We start from the raw sequence: 23,370 nt of genomic DNA, 5'->3' as shown, positions 1-23,370 counted from the left end.
AAGCAGCACAGCAAGAGGCAGGGTCCCGAGAGACGCCAGCCACTGCCTTTGTCTCTGGCACATACGTCCGTCACTCCCAGGTCCAGTCGAGGGTTTCTGCTCACCCTCCTTTTCTGAGCGACCCCTGGGGAGCAGTAAGTACCTTGGAGCCAGATGTTAGTGGGTCACTTTTCGTCTTAGCGATGTTTATTCCCCCACCGTGAACCCCACGTCTCCCGAGGTCTTACCAGCTCCGGTTTGCCATGCAGTAGACGTTGCCCCGAGCCCTGGTTGTGTTCATAGAGTAATTAGTTGACGACATTAGCCAGTGTGGCCAGGGTTTTCTCTCTGAATCACTGGTCCCAGATGGCATGGGCCTCTTTTAGAAGTTGAGCTTGTTAATGAGTAGCAGGGAGAAAATACATAACCTGCACCCTAAACCATGACTAAGTAGATTATGAAAGTTTAGCAGGAGGCAGAACTACAGCTTGGAAAGTAACACGCAGTGTAATCTTAAACAGAAGGGTGCAAGTAGCACACCACTACAGGGGCAGCGTGCTGCCGCGCCCCCCCCCCCCAAGCAACAACTGAGTTAGAAAGAGCAGGTGGGTTCCGTTGATTGGGTGCTTGGAGCCACCAGGGGAGTGTCTGATGAAAGAAGAAAGAGAGCCTGGCCACAGCTTCTTTGTCCTGCTCCTCAGCATCCCCTGTCCCTGTCCCCAGAGTGGCTGCCTGTGCAGGATGATGGACAGTGAGGCCTTATCCTCCTTGCACATGGGCTGTGGATTCTCCTTGATCTGCTGGGACAGACAGACACAGCAGCAGCTCCCCCCAGTGGCAGCTGCTTAAAGGGCCGGGTGTGTGTGTGTGTGTCCTTCCCCCACCCCTCCTGTTTGCTAGTGAAGCTCATCTGTAGGAATACACGTGTTGGGAAAGTGACAGTGTAGAGAGATGGTTGGAGCCTTAGATGGTCAAGTCCCAACAACAGCCCTTGAATGGTGGGACCTCAGATTTCCAGAGCTAATACCTTACAATGATCAGAGTGCCCTGTTCCAGTTGCACACACGCAACCTCTCTCTATTGCTGCGAGGACTCCAGTTCCTACATGCATGGATCAGTTCCAAACAGAACATGTTAAGCTTATCTGTGATCCATGGGTTGCTGCCGACACGTTTTCTCAGCCACACACTTACTTGTCTTAGTCTCATTAGGGTGCCTTTTTTTGAGGGGGCGGTGGGGGGGACGGTTATATTTTTGTGCCATGGAAAAAAACAATTTTGAGGTAAGGGCTGTTATCAATTTATTAGCCAAGCTCAAGTGGACTTCTTCCCAAATCACTGAGATTTTGCTGCAGGTTTATAGGATTGCTGCCCCCCAAAACAACAGTTTCTTACATGGATCGAGTGTTTTGAGGAAGACTTGGATGAGCTCCTGAAGGGGCGGCCGTCAGCACACGAAGAACGAAGGAAGAAGACTGCGGAAGTACCATTGATGGGGTAACTGCTGAAGTGGGGCTCTCATGTGGTCAGACAGTTTCTGTTCTAAGAAAACACCTGACCTCTGCCAGCTTTCCGCTTGCTGGGAGCTGGGACCATTGCTCGAAGATCACTTAGCTCAAGGGGCTGCTCTTTCCATCAGTCTTTTAAGCAAGATGGAAGCTAATGAAGACAATTTTATGAAACAAAGTGTAATCAAGGGTGAACCTTGGACTCCTCCATGCTACCCAGAGACAGAGTCCAGCCAGAGCAGTGACGTCCAAACCGGGACCCACCGGAGTAGTTCACTTGAAGACAGGAAGGGTATGTATGGTGACGGCTTCTTAAACTCCAAAGGGGTGATGTTGATAGATTTTCTTGAAGGACTCGGGGGCTTATTATGAAGAAAGACGTTTCAAGAAAATCTTAAATTACACCAGGGACAAAAGGTCATGGGAGTTGTTTGGAGGCCACTTTCCCTGATGATGACGGTGTATGGTGTCTGCTCATCATTCTAAGGTAGGAAGGGCTGTCCTGGAAGAACTTCATTAGGAAACATTGCCCCATTTAACTGACAGCTCTCATCTTCCTATTGCAGATGTTTTTTGCCCCCAAAGTTGAGGGAACACTTAAAAGGAAAATGATTTGAGCCCCTCTACGATGCCAGAACTTCTATTTTGATGCAGTGTAAATAAAAGAGCACTGAATTATTCCGTGAAGGATTGTTGTTGTTAAGGCTGCTGACTCTTGGAGATGCTGTGTGCAGCAGAGGGAAACACTGCCTCGTCCTGCACCATCCTCGCAGACTGCGACTGTTGTGACAGAGTACCTTTCCTATTTAAAATGGAAGGAACTCACAATTCAACAGCAGGAAAGCTGGGAAATTCACAAATAACGAATTTAAACACTATGCTCTTAAACAGCGGACCAAGAAGAAACCACAAGAGAAATTAGAAAGTACCTCGAGACGAAGGAAGACGACAACAAAACATACCCATACTTACGGGGTGTAGTGATAGTGGTGCCAAAGAGGGGGCTGATAGCTGCAAGTGCCTGTTTGTGAGAGCAGATAGATGCCCGATCAACCAGAGGAAAAAGAGCAATTGAGCGTGGACAGCAAAAGGAAGACATGGTGAAGATCAGAGCCGAGATAGCAAAATAGAGACGGGAAAAGCAATAGAGAAGGTTATGTTTTACAGAAACCAAACGGATTAGATGCGACAGGATGATTGCATATAGGCACAGCAGTAGTCAGACAGGTGGCACAGGGCTGAGCCACATTCTGTTCCATTGTAAAGACACAGTGAGTCAGAGGTGACCGAACAGTGACTCTCAGAACAACAAATTGTTGCGAAGACACTGCTGTGAACAGTTGTAATTGTACACCAGCAAACTAGACCTATAAAATGGACAGATTTCGGGAAACGACTAAAACGGACTCAAGAAGAAATAGAAAATCTGAGTTGACCTATTATGAGGAGATTGAATCCGTAATCTTGAAATCCCAACAAAGAAAACTCCAGAACCAGGTGAGTTCACTGATAATTCTATTTTTAAAAAAGAGAATTGATAACAATTTTTTAAAAATGTTCCCCAAACATTGGAGAAGTGTGAATACTAACTAAACCATTCCACGAGGTCAACAATACGCTGGTACCAAAGCCCGGTAACACCACCAGGGACAGACGCATACGCACTCAAACGAAAAACAAAGACTGATACTCCTCATGCATAGCGATGCAGAAAGCACCAGCAAAATACCAGCAGACCGAAAATTCAGCAGCCCATTCAAAAGGTTTGGATACCAGGACCTAGTGAAATTCTTCCCCAGAATGCAAGGATGGTTCAGAATATGAAAAATCAATCAGTATAATACCACATGGGTAGCATTGGGGGGGAGGGAGGAGAACACAGTCATCTCAAGTGATATAGAATAAGCATTTGATTTCTTAATACCTTTTTATAAACACAGTTAACAGAGGAGAAGTTCCTCGACACGATAAAGGCAGTGTTTGAACATCTAGCTCAGTGTTGAAGGTGAGGTTAATGGAGTAAGACAGGGGTCCTTTCTGACTTAGCACGTCTGCCCAGCATCCTGAGAGGAGTGCAAGAAAAGTAAGGGCAGATGACACGATCATATGTTTAGAAGGCTCAGGAGAATATGCAAACGCCCAGGAAAAGACTTGTTAAGTTCAGCAAAGCTGCAGACAGCAAATGAAGAGTTGGTGAGGATGTGTAGAAATTAGGCTGGTGGGAACGTAAAGCGGTGGGAAAAATGGATGGTTCCTCAAAAAGCCAAACGTGGAATGACCATATGATCCACCAGTTAGTAAGTTACACCCCGAAAGCATCGGCATCACAAACTGATAGTTGTACATCAGTGTTCGTCGCCACGCCATTCCCGATTGTCAGAAGTGGCAAGCCTCCAGTGTACATGGACAGATAAATCAGTGCAGGGTGCTATGTGCCTCCAGTGGAATGTTCATCAGCAACCAAAAGGAGCAGCACTCTTACAACATGGCTGGGCCTTGAAAGCATCCTGCCAAGGGAAGTAAGCGGAAGCTGAAAGCGCAGATACCTGAATGCATCCATTTACCTGGAGTGCCTGGGAGAGTGCGGACTTGGACAGTGGTAGAGAGGCACAGAGTGAGGGTTCCTGGGTCTCGTACTGTTCTTTTAGGTTCTCTTGGGCCGCCATGAGCAGGAGTCACTCAGTGGCAGCGAGTTTCAGCTTTTGGGCTGCACCATTCCTTAGGCTCTGTAGCTGGCATCACGCAGACGCACGGGCTGTGAGGGCCCCAAGGATGGCAGGCTTACTGGTGTGGTCCGTGCCAAGCACATGGCCAGTGTTTACTGACTCAATATCAGCTTTTAAAAAGCACCACCTGGTCATTTCATTACAGCTATAAAGTGTAGGAAAAAAAGGAAAATTAAATGCATCCCTCTCTCTTTTTAAAGAATAGTTTTATTGGCATATGCGTCACTTTAGTATTCAGTCATATTAAGACTACCTGTGCAGTCATCACCACCACAATCCATTTCAGAACATTTTCTTCGCATGCTTCTTGTTAGTCCCCACTTCCCCATTAACGTCATCTCTTGATCTCACTGTGCTGAGAACCCTGAGGCAGAGTGGTTACTTGTTGGGCGGCTCACCACAAGGTCAGCAGCTCGACGCCACCAGCGGCCCGTAGGAGGAAGAGGAGGAGTGCTGCTCCGGTGAAGTCTCAGTGTCGGAACCCACGGGGACAGTCCTGCTCTGCAGGCTGTGCGTTAGCAGTGGCACAGTGGCAGTGAGTTTTGCTTTTTGGTGTGAGAGCCCTCAGAAGACTACGTCCAGTCCTTCAGCACATGAAGCCCACTCTGTTTCTGCGCACACCGCTGAACTTGCCATAGAGTGACATTCCAGTGGGAGGGGCCCGTTGATGTGTGCTGTGGAGGGCTCCTGCCCACTTTAGGGTGTTACTCGGCACCTGTCTTGTGGCCATGCGGCTGATCACGGGCAGTGCTTGACACAGCAGCCTCTGAACACACCATGGTTGTTCTTTACTCTTGGCCAGATGCAGGACTCAGAGGGTCAAAGGTCCCATAGTGTGAAACGCAGGACCGGCTGGGTGGTGCGTTTCTAACCGGGTGCTGCGGTGACTGCTGCTGTGGGTGTTGGGCCTGGCCTGCTGACTCCTCCTCTGTCCCCATCGAACTGTGCCTCAGAGAGCAGGGTCCTTCCCAGCTACTGCACCCTAGATGGCGTGACCCCTCGTGGTGCCCAGGGTGGGCAGCACCCCCCCTGCAGAGAGGGCTGCCCTGAACCTGGATGCTAGGCTGCAGTACAAAGGTGTGGACTTGCCATGGGGCACTGAGGCTTTTCTTTTTTCCTCTGAGAAGGGGGCTGGCTGCCAAAGCCGTGTGGGAGCCTGTGGTCCAGAGCCAGGTTTTAAGTGGGTGATGGCCAGGTCTGGCAGGCAGGGCATGAGAACGCTTACTGCACTTGTCTCCTGGTGGCGGGACGTGTGTATGCCCCTCGCCCCTTCTCTTCCGCTGGCAGATTTTATTCTGTGCCGAGTGGCTTCCTTGTCAGACCCATGGGGGAATCCTGCTGCCGGCTACAGGCCCCTAACTTCTCCGTGGTGTGGCGCCCTTTTCCCCACTAGCCTGTGAACATTCAGGACTAAGGGTTGGCCATGTGTTTGGTTCAGTCTTGGGCCTGGTCCAGCTCTGCCAGTGCTGCTGAGGGCTGGGGGTTGATGCCAGCTCACAGGGACCCCATAGGCCACAGTAGAACTGCTTAGTACGCTTACCTAGGCTGGGAGCTTTACACATCTCCCTCCTGTGGTGGCTGATGGGTTCCAACCTCCGAATTTTGGGTTAGCAGCCACGTCAGGCTCCTTCAGCCTAGCTCAGAGGCTAGCTCTGCACTGGGAGTGAGCGAGTCCAGGCTTTGCCACCCTCTGGCTGCGGGATCGCACACCAGCGACCATCTGTGTGGGCTCGAGCTTCTCTGTCTGTGAAACAGAGGAAACGAAGTTGCCCACTTGGCATTCCTTGGGGTTCTGTCAGAGTAAGCTCTTCACAGACGCCGCCTGGTGACCAAGGGTAAGCGCCCCAGGGCTCTGTCTAGCTGGCCGCCTGCCTGGGGTGTAGGGCCCAGGCGGCATCCCTCCCGGGTGGGGAGGGCCATGGTCCCCAGCTAGCCTATGGTTGTAGAAAGGTAGCTTTCCAGGCCCCGTGAGCCCTGACTCTCCTCTCTCTGCAGGCTCTGCGAGAGGGACCCCTACCAGCTGTACCAGCGACTGGAGCAGCAGGCCCGAGAATACGTGCTGGAGATGAAGGTGCGGCTCCTGCGACAGCTGTCAGCTGCGGCCAAGGTGAAGGCCCCCTCGGCCATCCAGGGCCCGCCCCAAGCGCACCAATTCATCTCACTGCTGCTGGAGGAGTACGGCGCGCTCTGCCAGGCGGCACGCACCATCAGCTCCTTCTTGGGCACGCTGGTAAGAGACCACCGCCTCTGCCCTGGTGCCTGGGTGGCTACATGACTGTATCCCCTGTGCCTGTCCATGTCACTGAGGGTCTCTTCTTTGTCACTGCCCCTCTACTTAACAGTTGTGGCAAGATGTTCTTCTCCAGGGACAGGCTCCTGCTGACAACATGTCCAAAGTACATGGAGACAGTCTCGCAGTCCTTGCCTCTAAGGAGCTTTCTGGACTGTTGAGTGGTTTCTTTGTTTTTCTGGAAGTCCAGAAAATAATACGTTTTTCATATTATTCCCCAGCACTGTACTTAGGTATACCCATTCCTCTCCATCCGTTGTCCAGATAGATTGATTTATTGATTGATTGATAAGGTCAATCAAAGGGAGGAGGTGGGTGGTCATCTGAGGCTTTGAGGCCTGTGTGTGGCTCTCACACTCCCCCTACCCCCACATGGTCCTTCCTCCTCTCCTTCCCTCTCAACGCTGCTGCTGGGCGATAGTGCTGAGTGGGTCGGTGTCCAGGCGGTGCTTCATGCAGACACTGCCTGGGCGACCCTGAGGAGCGTGTGTGGTAGTGGTGGAGGAAAGAACTTTTCTTCAAAGTAAGTAAGTGCTCTGTGTTTCCCGTTCATTGAAAACCTGCCCTGTTTTAGACACAGCAACGTGTGGCCAGGTTCATGACCACACTCTGGGGCTTGTGTTCTCTCACGCAGCAGCCCAGGTGCTCTGCTGTCCCCCTCCCTTCAGGGCCGTCCAAGAGATGGAGCCGGGTGAGCCGAGGCCGGGGACTTCCTTCCGCTCTATAGAGATCCCCCTCCTTCCTGGTGGCTTGCAGAGGCACTATCTTTTCATCTCTTAGGTGTATTGTCACATGACATCCCTGGTCTGCTCTTGGCGGATTTCTTACGGTTGGCTACAGCATGAGTCCCACATAGGAACTGGGGGCTCCTGCTGGCAGTGAAGCCATGGCACGGGGCTGATGCTAAATAGGGCCAATAGGTCGTCATTGCTCTCGGCAAATTTGTACCCACCGTTTCCTTACAAGCCCATGCTGCCTGTTAGCCACCTTCTAAACCCTTGGGAAAGTGTGGTTGTGAGCAGGTGAGCGGAGGCTGCCGGGTGAATGTGCCTAGGGCTTGCTTCAGCTGCACAGACCCAGATTGGAAAGGCTGGCAGCAGATCCACCAAGTGATTCCCAGACTCCTGGGCACAGTCCTATCCCGTCAGCGTTTGTCTCTTGTCCCTCCCTCTCCCACCTCTACTTAGTGATTTCTGCTTGTCCTTCTGAGACCCCTGGGCAGTGCCACCACCTCTGCAAACACCCCTGCTCCCCTGTCTCCTGAGAGTGGAAGCGGGACATGCTGTCTCGCTGCGACCTGAGGTGCTGCGGCAGCTCCCAGAGGTGCACGTAGACCCGCAGGTCTCTGTCGCCAGCCCCTGTGAGAGCACTCAGACTCTCAGCTCCTTGTCCTGGGTCTGCATCCTTGACAGCTAGAGGTGGGCATGGTATTTCCCATGGCACCGCAGCCTGAACCGCATACTCCAGGCAGGAAGACCATAGATCGCTGGGGACAGACATCCTTTCTGAGCACATTGGTGGCTGCTTTGCAGGGGAAGGCGCCCAAGTGAAAGCAGGAGCCCCAGCAAGACCTGCTGCAATGCCCTTGCCCACCGTGCCGCACCCTCGACAGACCGGACAGGGAGCCGGAGTCCAGCTGAGGTGGGCTCAGCACGTCCTGTGGCCGCCGCACATGATCACAGCCCTGCTGTATGGTGGGCTAGAAGCTGTGCACCAGAGCGGAATGGCCACCCCAAGATCTCCGAGGGCTACAGGCTGGGCCAGTGCTATTGGTGAGAGAGTGCATCTGTCTCTGCAGCAGGGCGAGGTTGGGGGAATGTTGCACACCTGATTTCCAGAGTGTCCATGGATCCAGCTGCAAGAAGATGAGCACACTGGGCCCCACAAACTAGACCCACCAAGGATGAGAGCCGGCAGAAACCACACACAAAGCCAGGTCCTCGGAGACTGTCCTGAGCAGAAGCCCAGGTGACGCAATGGGCTAAGCACTGACTCCAACCACAAGGCTGCTGCTTGAGCCCCCGCCCCACTGCAGGAGAAGGACAGGGAGGTGCGTCTGCCCACTCACAGAGATGGCCTGTCTTGGAAACAGTTCTATGGAGCAGTTACACTCTTCTCTGTAGGGTCGCCGTGAAACAGAAGCAGCTCTCCGCAGCAACGGGTTTCATTTGGTGTCAAGTAATGAACAATGTTGGAAGTTGTGAGACAAGGATCAAGATTGAGATTCCAGAAAGAATAAAACTTCACAACTAAAGAGCCCCAAGAAAACAGACACACACAAATGGAACAAAATAATGACAACAAAACACAGTGCACGCTTCAAGGCACCGTGAGTGGTGCCAGCAGAGACAACAGACAGAGTCAGACTCTCAAAGAACGTAACTCCGCTCGCAGCATTGAAAGAAATGGAGTCCAGTTGACGTTATGAGCCAAGGAACAAGGTTATGAAGGATAATCAAGCAGAAAGCTGGAATGTAGAAATATGTCATTGTTAACCCCAAAAGGCTTGGTGGGGAGACTAACGAGTGCGGGGAAACACAGCTGAAGAACCATTAGTGACTTGGAAGAAAGGTGGAGGAGACTGGCTCGGAGAGACCAGTGAGATGGATGAGGGAGAAAAAGGACATGGCAGCACGGAGAGCCCCAGAGAGGGTTAGCCCTCCTGGACCAGCTGTGCCAGGTCATTCCACGTGGCTCCCGGGTGCCAGCTGGGGCTCCAGCTGCTGTGCCTGCCCCCGGACGCGTCACTTGAGAATTGCTTCCACATGCCCAGCCCCGAGGCGAGGCGAGGCGTGGCTCCCAGCCTGATAGCTCGCGGCAGAGCTGGCCCAGCTTTCTGGGAATCTGGGAATCAACATCAGTTCAGTACGTGTGTCTCTCTTTTTTGACTAGGAAAATGAGCACTTGAAAAAGTTCCAGGTGACGTGGGAGCTGCATAATAAGCACCTGTTTGAGAATCTCGTCTTTTCTGAGCCACTTCTCCAGAGCAACCTGCCGACACTGGTGTCCCAGATCAGGTACGTGGCCACCTCGCAGCAGCTGCCTGTGGGCAGAAAGAGGAGCACCTGCATGGGTACTGTCACATGCCTTCCTCCTCCTCCTGTATGGCTTTGATGTAATTGTTGAGACGATAGCACACACACCACACACACTAATCAAACCATTTCTACACACACCTCGGTTGCGTGGCTGCAGTCTCTGACTGCCATCTTTCTCGCACTCCCATTCGCACAGTCCTGCCCCCTAAGGTGAGGGTCCTGTGAACCTTTCAAGTTGCTACTGTCACTTTCATCCTGATGCACAGTTATTTTAAGAGCATAATGCTCAAGGCAAAAAAAACCCAAAACCAGTCTAGTTGAGCTAGACGATTTATTGGCTTAGTTTTAAGAAAATCCAAGGAGCATTTTGGTTTACAGTCTAAAGGTTATCTCAGGGCACTAGTTTCTGGGGGTCATGGAACCTTAGTGTCACCACCAGGAAGTCTGGAGTTCATGAGATTTTGAAATCCTGTGCTACACTAGACTTCCTCGCGTTGGTCAGGGTTCTTACACGGAGTCCGTGATCAAAATGCTCCGTACCACCCTGCGTGCCCGTCCCATGGCAGAGAAGGACGGCCCGCGCCACTCTTGTTTCTGGCTGCCCTCCTTTCTTGCTGCTTCCAGAATTGTGACCACAGTGTGCCTTGAATGACCCCTTGCAGGCTTTTAAGACTTGTGCAATGGGCGAGGACATAGAACAGAAGCACTTAAGTACATTATTAGGCCAATTAATTTAGATGTCCCATGAAACCGTGACCCTTGACCTCTATCCAAAGTAAGGCACTAGATCCCTGAGGCCTTCACTCTCTCTGATCACCTGTGCGTTTTGCTCCTGGGGTCTGGCTGGCTCAGCTGTCTTACAGAAAGTCACACAGCCTGGGGTGTGCTGTGCACACAGCACGTCCTGTACCCGTCTTCAGGCTTCCAGTGGGGTCACTGGCTCCACCATGCTCAGCTTCCCTCCCTCAGGCAGCACCCTGGGCGGGAGGTACGTGGACCTGGGGTGCCCTGATGTGCAGTTGACCTCGGAGGTTGTCTCTGGATCCCAAGTCACCACCAGAATGCTGGGATGGGCACTGCGTCCAGCAGCACCAGCCCCTCCACAGGCGTGATGGGCACGCGAGGGAGGGCAGCAGTGAGCGCTGGCTTACTACTAATCAGGGCTCACAACAGGAGATGCTGTGATGGACGCTGCGAGGAGCAGTGAGTGCCGCCAGCTTACCTTCTCGACAGCAGACAGGGCACAACAGGACACGGTTGTGTGAGCAGCACCCCCACCACCCCTACCAATGGGTATCTCTCCAGGTGGAGATGGGAAGCTTGTCCAGGCGCCCCCACTCCTGCACCATTGGGTGACAGACACAAAGTGAGCCACCGTCTGCCAGTCCTTCCCTCTGACCTACACCAGGTGTGAGAGCTCATGCGGTCCTTTCTCCACCAACACCCCAGCTGCCCAGGCAGGAGACCTCTGCCCAGCCTGTGACTGTCCTCTCTCTGCTCTTTGGCAAACCAGACACACGTTGGTGTCTCCTTCACTTGCTGACATTGGGACAGACCATTTGTCCTGAGGGGGTGGCGCTGGGGTTTACCTCTTAGCTGAAAGCCTGCCCCTCACAGGAGCCACACCCAGGCTGATGTTTGCTATTGTGGGTGTTAGTAGCTCTTGTCAATGTGGTCTGTATTTTAAACATACTACTCGTGGTTAGGGAACTCTCGAATTGGGCTTGTAAATACACTCACCAAGCTTCTTTGAATGCACTCTGCTTATCACCCACAACCCTGATTCACCCGAAGAGAGCACAAAGACACTTTCATGTCTGTTTCGTATTTGCAAACAGTAGTGGACCCCTGCCTGCCTGTGGACTGAGCCTGGGTGTACTTCAGCCCTTGACCTTTCTCTGCACCCTGGCCTCTGTTCTCACCGTCCTCTCTGGGTTCCAGCAGTTTTGTCATGAACAGAAGCTGCCCAGTGCCTGCAGACCTGGACCACCCGACCAGGAAGACCTGCTTCCCTCCGTTCACTCCAAGTAGAATCCGCTCTTCTCTGAGGCGGGAGTGGGAAGAGGACCCCATGAGCCCCCCAGGTGCTCCTTGCAGCATCCTTGACCTCCAGCGTGGATTACGGGGCCTGGGGCTCGCACCCAGAAGGGATATGTCCTGGGCGGTGGCTGATGCAGCCACCGGCCCTGTGCTGTGGGAGCTTGTGCACCAGAGCCCACCAGCCCTGCCTGCCTGTGGGAGCTGTCCGCCTTGTCAGGCCCCATCGCAAGAAGGTTGCTGATCATCATGGAAATTCAGAAATGGGTGACAGTATGGAGAGCACCAGTGTGACTGAAACACACACACACACACATCATGGAAATTCAGAAATGGGTGACAGCATGGAGAGCACCAGTGTGACTGAAACACACACACACACACATCATGGAAATTCAGAAATGGGTGACAGCATGGAGAGCACCAGTGTGACTGAAACACACACACACACACACACACACCTCCTGGGAGCTGTTGCCCAGGCTAGCTCAGGGCCCAGTTGTGGCGCCTGAGCCAGGTTTGGAGCCCGTCCCCGGGTGCCCAGAACCCCACACGCTGCGATGGCAGAGGTCTGCAACGCCTGCACCACCGTCTGTTCACCTGGAGGTCTGAGGCAGACACACCCCAAGTCTGCTTGTCTGCAGAAACACAAAGCAGAAGGTGCATTCTGAGGGGCTCGCTTGGCATCAGGAACGCTGTGTCCTGGGCAGGACACTGTGTGAGGCCACCGTCTCCTTCCTGTTGCTCTCTGGGTCCCTGTCCCAGGGCCTCGTGTTTCTGCTCGCCCACCTGGCAGGGCAAGCCGCCTTGCACAGCTTTGAGGATGGACTCCCGACAGAAAGCGACTGGTGGTTTGACAAAGACTATGGAGCAGATGGACTGCCGGAAGAGTAGAAAAACCTGCCCCTAGAAACTGGGAGGGCAAGGCTTTCACTCGTACTTTGGACGTGCTGTCAGGAGGGGCCAGCCCCGGCGAAGTCTACCAAAACCCACTCCCATCAAGTCCTTTCCGACTCAGGCGCCCTGGTGCGGGTTCCGAGGCCTTGTCCACCTTTACAGAGCAGACACCCTTCTCTCTTGGTCTGAGCTGCCCTGGAAGTCCCAACACTGCTCCGCAGAGCCAGCAGGGCTCTCTGTTGAGTCGAGGGTCAGCAAAAGGAAGCGGCCCTCAGCAAGGTGGGCAGACCCCGCAGTGATTTTGGAAATGGCAGCGGGTCGAGGCTTGTCCTGTTGAACGGCAGGTTGCTGAGTCACAACTGACTTGACGGCACCTTAGCAAGATCAGCCCTGAGCTCTGCCTCCTAGACTTCCCCTGCTTCGTCTTCTCACGCACAGCACACGTGGCTCACCACCACCCATCACCTGTGGACACGTGGGTGTGCGTAGGCGGGCAGGGCCCTGTGCAGCTGTACCTGGGTCTGGAGGAGCTGTGACATGTGGCTCTCTGCCCCAGTACCTCACCCCATCCGTTTGGTTCAAATATCAGCGTGCCTGGGTGTGGTAGAGTGCTTACACATCGGGCTCTGACCCTCATGGTTGGCAGTTCAAAACCACCAGCAGCTCTGTGGGAGGAAGACTGAGTTTTCCACTCCCATAAGCAGTTAACAGTCTCCAACACCCACAGGGGCTCCCTATGAGTCAACCTTGACTCGGTGGCAGTGAGTGAATTTTGAGGGTGAATCTTTGGGTATGAAGAGATTACGCCCTTTTCTGCCTCCCCTGCCTCTGTCTGCTTCCCCGCACCCCCACCCCCGGCCTGCCTTTTGAGACATTGTGATGGGTTTCCTCAGGGCCCCACACACCTCTGTAGTTCCCTTGGGATTCCCCCCTCTTTCCTCAGTAACTGTGGCCCACGTGCTCCCTGCCGCTGGTTCCAGGCCTCCGCTCCGTGACTCGACACCAGTGTGCCTGAGATGCGTTCTGTTTCCCAGCCTCCGCGTGGCCCCTCGTCTTGGGGATACGGGGAGAGGTGGAGGCCTCATGACTGCCATCAGGGCCCCTGGTCAGTAGGGGCTGCCCTAGTACCTGTTTCCTGTGTTAGACGGGCCCCTTCTCTTCTCGCAGGCTGGGCACCACCACGCACGACACCTGCAACGAGGACACATACAGCACCTTGCTGCAGCGCTACCGCCGCTCGGAGGAGGAGCTGCGCCGCGTGGCCGAGGAGTGGCTGGAGTGCCAGAGGAGGATCGACGACTATGTGGATGAGCAGGTGGGCCAGGTCGCCAGGGCCTGTGGAAGGAGCCACTGGTCAGGTGCCATGTGCCCCTCCCCCCGCCACCCCCAGGGTCCTGTGCGCAGGCTGCTGCCCAAGCTGGGAGGCAGCCCCACCAGAGCCTCTCGGCCCAGAAAGGGAATGCAGACATGAGCTGCCACCAATGAGGGCCTGAGGGTGGGAAAGGGGAGCCAAGGTGTGTGGGGGGTGGGGTGAGCCAGAGCCGAGCACCAAGCCTGGGCCTGAAGGAGGGGGCGTATCCCTCACTGTCCAACCGTTTGCTCCCTGCTGCCGTAAGACTTCTGGCCACGGTGGGCGGGAGTGTAGTAGGAGAGGCCTACTTTACAGATCCCAGGGAGAGAGACAGACTCCATGTAGAACTCTAGTTCTGGCTCCCACTGTGCAGGTCCCTGGGCACCCTAGGAGTGTTGATCTCTCTTACAGCACTGCCCTCCTAGGCCTTAGAGGTCCTGGTGTGACCCCCCTCTCAGCACTGCCCCCTTGGGTCTTAGAGATGCTGAGATGGGTGGGCCAGGTGGGAAATAAAGAGAGACTGGGTTTGAGCGAGATAGTGTTCATAAGCTCATTTCTCTGAGTTGAGTGGGAAAAAAGTTCCTGCAAAATTTGATGTGGTACTTCTATCAGCACACATACTAGAGCAGTAGCTGCAGGCGGTCCCTCGTTCCGAAGGTGGGGGGAATCTCTCCTGTGTCTTTCTTTGGTGCTGCCCTGTTGGCCCCAGTGGAGTACGGTGCGTGGACATCACAGTCTAACCGTTCCGCAGCCCCTCCCCTCCTCTGCCCTCCAGGCATCTTGTTCCTGTCCTCCACATGTCTGTGTGAAGGTCGTCCCCCACTGCAGACCGTCTGCTGGTCCCAGGCCAGTGTGGGGCACGTGTGGGCACTGAGACTGTTGGCAGCTTTGCTGGCTGGCATTCCCTCCTCGCTCTCTGATGGGCACCCATCTCTGGTTTTGTGTAAAACGAGCTCTGGGGTTGAGTAAGTTGAGCAGGATCTGGGAATATGGCCCAGGGGGAGTGGGGCATGGGACAGGGTACCAGATAATGCATTTGTAACTCCTTCCGGCTGAAGGTGCCCCTGAAAACAGTGCTGACGTTGATTGTTTTTGTCTGCGTTGGTGTTCCCTTTGTAGATGACGATGAGAACCAAACAGCGCATGCTCACCGAAGACTGGGAGCTCTTCAAGCAGCGGCGGTTCACCGAGGAGCAGGTGAGGCTCAGCGCCCAGCAGTGGCGTGGGGAAACAAAGGGGATGCCACCTGCCGGTCACCAGGCTCTGCAGTCTCAGACCCACACATGGGACAAGGCTGTGCAGGCAGGGCGTGCACAGAGACTCAGGCCACCTCGTCTCACGTGTTCACCCACTCCTCCTGCTCCTCCCTGTGCCCCTCAGGGCCAGTTATCAAGTGGCTTGTAATGGCCACCATGCTGCTGTGGGCCTCTCTCCACATTGGCAGCCCTTGAGCTCCCAGCCATCCTCTTCTTCCACTTGCTGCTATTGCTCAGCCCGTGCCACCTTCTGCCCTGCCTCACTGCACACTCCGCCACAGTGCTGGCCCTCAGAATCCCTGTGGCCCCTGAGTCCAGCCATGGACCACCCGGGCCCAGTGTGAACAGATGATCTGGAACCCCGTGGGCATGTGCCTGGTGCCGGCTCTCCCCATACCTTGGGCTGAATCACCAATCTCGGCTCCTTGTCGACCGCCTGCCTGCTGCCCACCACCCTGTGGAGCATCCCTTATGTGTCCATGGTCCTGAGCGGGCCTCTGCCGTGGCACTCGTCACCCTTACTACCTTTGTTCCCATTTCAGTGCCCGCTGAATCCAGCCAGCTAGACCTAGGGCAAATGGCAGTGCCCACTGCAGCCTGCCTCTGGCAGGCAATCAGTTAACTGGCAGCTGCAACAAGGGGGAACCTCGGGGTTCTGGCCCTCGGCCTCTGGGGTTTCCTCCCTGGTGGTCTCTCCGCTGCAGGACACCGAGAACACGGGTTTCTGGGTTGGGGGGGTTGGGGTGCGGCATAGGAAAGATGGAGGGGAATTCCGTCTCCTGAAGCCCTGCACTGGTAAGCGCAGATGGTTCGATGTGGGGGGAGGGGGTCCATAGCAAACGAGGCCGCTGTTGTCCGATGCCCTCTAGTTACCCAGCAAGAGGGCGGTCGCTGGTGAGAACCACTTCACAGACACCATGAGGCACATGCTGTCATCGAGGCTGGCCCTGCCCGACTGCCCCAACTGCAACTACAGGAGGAGGTGAGCTCGTGGGCTGGGCTGTGCCCCCACACCCTGCGTGGCTTGGTGGGTGACACACGGCCTTCATTCCCGACCAGGTGTGCTTGTGACGACTGCAGCCTGTCCCACATCCTCACCTGTGGCATCATGGAGCCCCCAGTCGCTGACGATCTCCACGTCCACCAACTGCCCCTCCAGATGGGCTCTGCTCCCGACTACCTCTCGGAGATGCGCCCACCCAGCGTGTCCTCGGCCAGCTCAGGCTCGGGCTCCAGCTCCCCCATGACGGTTCAGCAGCACCCCAGGCTCACGCTCGTGGACAACGGCGCCGCTCCAACTTTGTAAGTGGTGTAGGGTGAGAAAGGACCATGCCTTTGGGAGCAACTCACAGCGAGCGTGAGGGCAGTGAGCAGGGGGACACCGTTTCCTTACTGGGGGAGAAGACTGCACTCACTTGGATCAGTGACAGACAGAACCCGCTGGGATGCAGGGAGTGCCCGCACGCTCTCCTCCGCCTGTCTCCCTGTCCCGCAGAGCCCTTGGGGGTCACGTCGGCATGGGGTCTGTCACCAGTTTGTACTGCCGGTGTGGGGCCCCGAGTTTCTTCTGACCTGTGACGCTGTCGTTTGTTGAGGCTTCACACTCCGCCCGGCTCCTGGAAGGACACCTCACGAATGTGCTCTCTCGGTGTCTGTCACCTGCACCTGCCACCTGGCCTCAGCTCCCTTCACGTTTCCCCAACAGACCCAGATGTGTTTGCCGCCCGGGAGCTCTGGCTGCCTCTTGGCGGCAGAGTGAGCTTTCGACAGTGGGTAACTCCAGGGCTATGCTCCATGGGCAGGCCTGTGGGGATAGGGTGCTGGCACGTGTTCAGTGGAGTCGCCAACTGCTACCTCTGTTTCTCAGTGCCGTCTCTGGAGCTTTGGGGGTGTCCTCTTGAGCAGGCCGACCCTCCTTGTCACATAGCTATTGTGTTTCTGAGCCTGCGGTTCTGTGTGGGCCTGTGGTCGCCAGGACCTGGCCTCAGGAGGGCGCACGTACTGAGCCCCTTCCCTTGCCCCCACCTCCTCCAGCTGCCATTTGCCCCACTTTCCTGAAATTTGAGAGATCCCTAGGTCTGAAGATGGGCCGCAGCCCTTAGGGGGGTGCACTTGTGGACAGCTTTGCGGGCTGTTTCCATACACCAGAAAAATCGTGTGGTTGTTACCGCGTCCTAGAGATTAATGATGTCATTAATCTCTAGGTGGGCTTATCATTAGACAGCTAACGGTGAGATTGGCTGTTCAAAGTCATCCGCCGCTCCACAGAAGAATAAAGAGGCTGTCGGCTCCTGTAAATATTTAGCCTCAAATTCTAAGGAGCATTTTTACTCCAGCATCTAGGACCCCTATGTGTTGGTTCTAGAAAATAAAGCTTGTGGGTTTTACTTTGTTTTGTTTTTTAAGTAAATAACAGTCAAAGCTGGAACCTGTGTCAGACAGAAACCTGCCAGAGAAGGAAAGCTCAAATCCTTTGTAGCATAACACGTGAGCGCTATAAAAGCGGTCTGGCGGTACGCTGTCAAAGCTGGGAACCCTGGCGAGAGCCGGGCAAACCAGGCCATCCTGCCGCGGTGCCCCGGCCCCCGCAGGCTCCCCTCTGTCTATGTGGTCAAAGCCAACCCCCATTAAGATCCCAACGGATGTGGCCAGAGGTGGCCTTGGAGTACACGCTTTTAGCATTTTGTCAGCCCATGCCTTCAGACTTCTGTTGAGCCGGCCCTTTCAGAAGTCCCTTGTGGTGCTTATGAAAAGGAACATCGGGGTTACTCCGCCCCGCCTTTTCATCAGGAATTCCGTGTCCCTCAGGGGAGCAGAGGAAAGCCGTCTTTCTCTGAGGCCTTTCACAGACAGCATTAACGGGGAATGTACTGCTGCTGCTCAGACCAAGTTTCTGTTGTTACTGACCATCTGTCGCACAGGCATGTTCTTCCAGAAGCTCCTGCCCATGCTGTGGGCCGCAACCCCTTTGGCGGTCCCCTTTCGCAGGGGTTGCCCGATTCATAACAGTAGCAAAATTGTAGTTAAGAAGTAGCAACGAAAATCATTTTATGGTTGGGGGTCACCACAACATGAGGAACTGTATTAAAGGGTCAAGGCATTAGGAAGGTTGAGAACCACTGCTTCTAGGCCTTTCCCCTGTGCCTGCTCACTAGGTGGTGCTCAGCTGTCTGAGTGGCATTTGACTTGGTGTTCTTTGTGAATGAGCACCGCCGCCTGTAAGTGGGTCGTAGTCTATGCCCACCGCCCCTGCGACCTCCTGATGACTGACCCTGCCTGATCTCAGTTGCAGTGATGAGGAAGATGGCACGCCGCTGTCAGCTAGATTTGCTGGCATCTACCCGTTGAGCAATTATAATGACGCCGAAGTGGTGGCCAGCATGAACGGAATCCACAGTGAGCTGAACGGTGGCGGTGGGGAGCACATGGCCCTGAAAGAGGAGGTAAAGGGTGTGCAGAGGTGGTCTGGTGTTGTCGAGTGTGGTGAAGCCCCCCTAACACGAGGTGGTGGCTTTCAAAGTCCCCCCAGGTCAGCAGCACCAGCAGCAGCTCTTCAGAAGCCGACGATGACGAGGCAGACGGCGAGAGTAGTGGGGAGCCTCCAGGACCCCCGAAGGAAGAGGTTGCGCTGGGAAATGGGAGCCTCGGGCCGGAAGAGAGCAAAGTGGACAGCCCACCCCCATCCTACCCGGCCCAGCAGGTACCGCTGTGTCCCCGCCACGTGCTCTGGCCCTGTCTCATCTCTCAACCCCAGACTCACTGTAATCCCACATTGCTCAGTCCCCGTGATGTCTGAAGACCAGAGGCACTATAAAATAGGCACACCTGACTCTTCACCCCCAGGTGGTCTGTTTCCCTCTGCCTTGAGTCTGTTGTCATCAACATTGACTTGGCAGCACTGTGGCAGCCCCTGGGGACCTAGGTGCCCTGCATCGACATGCCCACCTTGAAGCAGAGGAGCGTTTTATGAACCCAGACAATGGAATGTCAGCCTTCCAGATACAGACTCTGAGCTCTGTTGGAAGTCGTCTTGCCCAGTGTGCACTGAGGCAGCTTGCTGTTCCATCCCCTCTGCTGCACTGCATGACCTTTGCCCACCCCGCTCCCCATCCTACTAGGTCGTTTTATTTTTTGTTTGTTTACTTTAACTTTTTAGTTTGGCCCCACGGAGAAGTTCCTAGTGTCTCTTACACTCAGCAATATGTGCTTATTTCGTTTCAACTCGTCCACCCTTCTCCCACCCTGTGCTTCCTGTTTCCCTCCATCCTCGTCCTCCTCGCCTCGCCCTCTGTGCTTTGCCCTTGGGTCAGTGCTGCCCTTTTGACATTAAATGGTTCATTGTTTTTCTGTGGTGATGAGTTCAGCTCCAGTCCTGAAATTTTGGGGGTGTTGCGGAGGTGGGTGGCGGGAGATGCCCCACCATTCTCTAGCCAACAGTGAGCCTTTTTTGTCCTTTTCTTTCACTCTTCTACATTTCCCTCTCACTCTTTCTAGGGCCATCTAATGAGATCCTCTTCAGAGCAGTTGGTAGTGGGTGGCCAGGCACCATCCAGTTCTTCTGGTCTGTAGGTCCTGGAGATGGAGTTTATGTGGCCCGTTCGCCCGTCAATAATTGTTTCTGTGTGGCATCAATTTCTCTCCATCTTCCTTCCAGACAAGGGAGGTCCATATGAGTTGGTAGCCAGTTTTATTTGATTTATTGCATGACCTTTCTGCATATATTGATGCAAAACCAAATGTTTACTCTTCCCTTTCTAATGAACAAGGCTACACACACAGTGTGCCCCACCTCTGCATCTTGCTTTTTCACCTGGCTGATCCTGAGAGCCCATCTCTGTCTGCACCCAGAGAGATCCTCCTCCTCTCTCTGTCCTCTCTGTGCTGCATTGCGTGGCTGTCTGGGTGGGTGGGTTATGTTGTTAACCGGCACCTTTCTGATGGACACTTGGGTGGTTTTTTGGGTTTGGCCCTAATGAACCACCTGTGTATCGCCTGGCACACCTGCTGCCATCTTGTAGAATAGAGTTAGAACTGGCGACCAGCCGCGAGTTTGCAGGCTCAGAGCATCTAGGGCTGGGAAGGTGATTCACCATGCCTCCCTAAAAATAGGGCTGCTTGATCACTCCCTCCCCCAGGGCATTGCCACAGAGCTCTGACAGGTGGAAAGTGGTCACCCCTCTGGTGCCCATTTCCAGCTCCCTCTCTATGGGCAGAGGGAGCTCCTCTCTTAGGGTGAAGGGCCCAGGTCTCCCTTTTCTGTCCATGGCCAGGCATCATTTTCTGCCTGTTTGCCTCATGAGACAGCTGAACCTCTGTTTTATGATGGTCTCTTGTCAATGTTCATTGTTACCTCCTTTGAAGTTGCATCCCTTTAAATATCTCATTCCATATATTGAAATCTATATTCAACTGGCCTAGAGGTTGGCAGTAGGCGGCCTTTTCTAAATGTAATACCATGTTTTGGGTGATAGTGGTGCTGCCATCGATTTTGTTCCACTTCCAGGTCAGCGAGACTGAAACACGGCCAGGTGTTGCTCCATCCTCACCATCGTTGTATGTTGGAGTCTGTCGTTGCAACCACTGTGGTAATCTGTGTGGTGAGGGTCTCCGCCCCTTCACCTTTACTTTGCCAAACACGATGTCCTCCTTCTCCAGGGACTGGTCTCTCCTGATCACATGTCCTAAGTACGTGAGCTGAAACCTCAACATCCTTGCTTCTAGGGAGCATTTGAGCTGCACGTTGTCTGAGACAGATTTGTTGCATGAGTTGTCCATGGCGTATTTCATACTCTACCGGCACCATGATTCAAAGGTGTTGGTTCCTCTTTGGTGTCCCTTAGACGTCCGTCTGCTTTGTGCACGCATGAGACAGGTGGAGAGGTTAGGTCAGGAGCACCTTAGTCCTCTAAATGGCAGTGGGCTTCTTAAACACACTACTCTCATTTTAGTGGTTGGCACTGTGGACTAGGACAGGATTCCTGGTTCTCTTCCCAGTTATTTTAATTGGTCAGCACCCATGGACAGTCTACTTTCCTCTTTCTGCCTTCAAAGTTGGAGTCACCGTGTGAATAACGTAGGCTGATGATAGCACCCCTGAGAATAGCAGCGACGCGCTCTCTCGGTTTCCTCCCAGGGCAGGCTGATGGCCTCTGCTGAAGTCTTAGTTTCTTGCTCACTTGGGTCATTAGAGGCTCGCGTGTTTGTGTTCACACGGTGTACCACTCAGGGTGGCTCCTCTTATTGACAGAAACACATCACCTTGGGCTCCCACAGTATCTTCAAGACCTTGGCTGAATTCTGGGATGCAGGCAGGTGTCTTGGCTTCTCCGGCCTGGTCATACCGTCCAGCCCACTACATCTCATGGGGAAACCTGGAGTTCCAGCCCAGCTTTGTCACTCAAGCATCATGCGGCTTTTGGAAAAGCACAGATTCTTGTGTGCCGACAGCTTTATTTATGGTTCTGCAGCCATTACCCCCATCCACAGCTGGGGTGTTCTGTCACCACAGAAAGTCCCTTGCGTCTGTTTTGCAGTTGGATCTGCTCCTTCCTGCAGCCCGAGGCAGCCCTGGACTGCTTTCTGCCTCATAGATTTGCCCTTTCTAGAATTCTTACTCAGACGAAACCATACACTGCTGAACTTTGTGTGCCTGCGCTCCTGCAGTTGATCCATGCTTTTGTGTTGCTGCGATTGTGTCTTTCACATTGTGCTGCATCTATGTGCTGTTGGATGGATGTGCTGTGGTTACTATCTCCTGCTTGATGGGCACAGGCATTGCTTTTCATGGATGGTTTGTACACGTCCTGTTGCTGCCAACATTTGCATACAAACCCATGCAGACATGGGTTTTCATTTTTGTGGGGTTCATACCAAGGAGTTGCTTGTGTGGTAATTACATATGTGGCTTTTACAGAAACTCTCAAACTGTTTTCCAAAATGGCTGTGCCATTTTTCATTCAGCCCGCTGCTCACGTGTGAGAGTTTTAGGTTCTCCATGCTCTCTCCAACCTTGATGTAGTTAGTTTAGTGTGTGAATAGTGGTGCAGCGTTGTGGTTTTACTTTGTGTTCCTCTAGCTATGGGGGACCATGCACTTCTTTCGTTGGCTCCTTATCCATTGATAGATAATCGGTGTTGAAATGTCTCTTCAGATGTCCTGCCCACAAACCATGTTGCCTTTCTCCCTGGGCTGTGAGCGTTCTCGATAGATTCAGGACGTGTCTGACGTGATGGGGTTGGCTTCCCCTCCTGTGTGCTGTGTCTTTTCAGCTTTCATTACTGTCTGGAAAGCCAGGCTTTCAGTTACAATACATACCAGTTTACCAGAGAAATTGTGGGGCATGTTTGTGATGGCCACACCTAAGGAAACTCTGCCTGACCGGTTCTTCTAGAAGTTCAGTAGTCCCAGCTCTTATCTCCAGATCTGCGGTCCATCTGGACAGTCTTTGGCCTGAGCTCTTAGGGTCTGCATCCATCTTTCTGGCACATGGACCTCAAAGTGTCTAACACAGTTTGCTTTAAAGACCCTCCTTGCCTTTGCTCGTTTGCGGGAAGCCAGTTGATGGAGCGCCGGGCCTCTCCACTGGCTTCACAGGATCTCTTTGTCTGTCCTGATGCACACGCCACCTCATTCTGACCATAACGCCCTCACAGCCATGCTCACCATGTGCCAGGATGGCTCCCAGCTGGGCTCCTCTTTCTCTTGGGGTCAGAGCCTTGGAGGCAAAGTCCTTTGCGTCCCTTCTGCATTTACCATCGCCTCGTCAGTTCCTACCCAAAAGTCTGCTTAGGTTTCCATAGGAGCTGCAAGGACGTAAATAACGTATGTGATTTGCCCGTGAAATTTAGAGACGGTATACATCAATTCCAGAGAACAGTGTGAACAGTACTGAATCTTGCCGTGTCCTCTTTGGCGCTTCTCAGCAGCCTTAAAAAGTCTTCCATCTGAATATGCTGAATGCGATTTTGAGTTTATTCTTAAAGACTGCACATTTTTAAAGTACATCTGTAGTACATTTCACTTTCTAGTCGATTACTGGTATCGTGTAGAAACAGCTCATTTTTTGCTTGTGTGAATGTTGTACAACCTTGCTCAACCTGCTTGTTAATTCTAGCAAGTATATTTGCTTGATTTCTCTCCCCCTTTCCTTTATGAGAGCTGTGGCTTTCTACAGTGAAAATCATGTTGTCCGTGAATAAAGACAGATTCATATCTTCCTCCTTGCTGAGTTGGCGAGAAGCTCCGCACAGTCACGAGGAGACGTGTTAGAATTGCCCTGCCTCCTTGCTC

The 23,370-nt window shown here is 53.6% G+C and overlaps 1 protein-coding gene across 1 annotated transcript in view; it reads left to right on the top strand.

Annotated features, from left to right (window-relative positions):
- FAM193A (family with sequence similarity 193 member A) overlaps positions 1-23,370 on the top strand; it is an 83,261-nt gene that overhangs the window by 19,663 nt on the left and 40,228 nt on the right. The window contains exons 4-11 of the mRNA XM_045289489.1: positions 6,208-6,442; positions 9,395-9,519; positions 13,642-13,789; positions 14,945-15,022; positions 15,951-16,063; positions 16,141-16,383; positions 18,368-18,524; positions 18,602-18,781. Coding sequence (XP_045145424.1) covers positions 6,208-6,442; positions 9,395-9,519; positions 13,642-13,789; positions 14,945-15,022; positions 15,951-16,063; positions 16,141-16,383; positions 18,368-18,524; positions 18,602-18,781 — 1,279 coding nt within the window. The remainder of the gene's footprint in view (positions 1-6,207; positions 6,443-9,394; positions 9,520-13,641; positions 13,790-14,944; positions 15,023-15,950; positions 16,064-16,140; positions 16,384-18,367; positions 18,525-18,601; positions 18,782-23,370) is intronic.

The sequence above is a fragment of the Echinops telfairi genome, unplaced genomic scaffold (genome assembly GCF_000313985.2).
Source record: "Echinops telfairi isolate 266 unplaced genomic scaffold, ASM31398v2 ScPeMD7_28;HRSCAF=97, whole genome shotgun sequence".
Lineage (NCBI taxonomy): Eukaryota > Metazoa > Chordata > Mammalia > Afrosoricida > Tenrecidae > Echinops > Echinops telfairi.
Note: the sequence above shows the minus strand (reverse complement) of the source record. Positions and strands in the feature narration are given on the sequence as shown.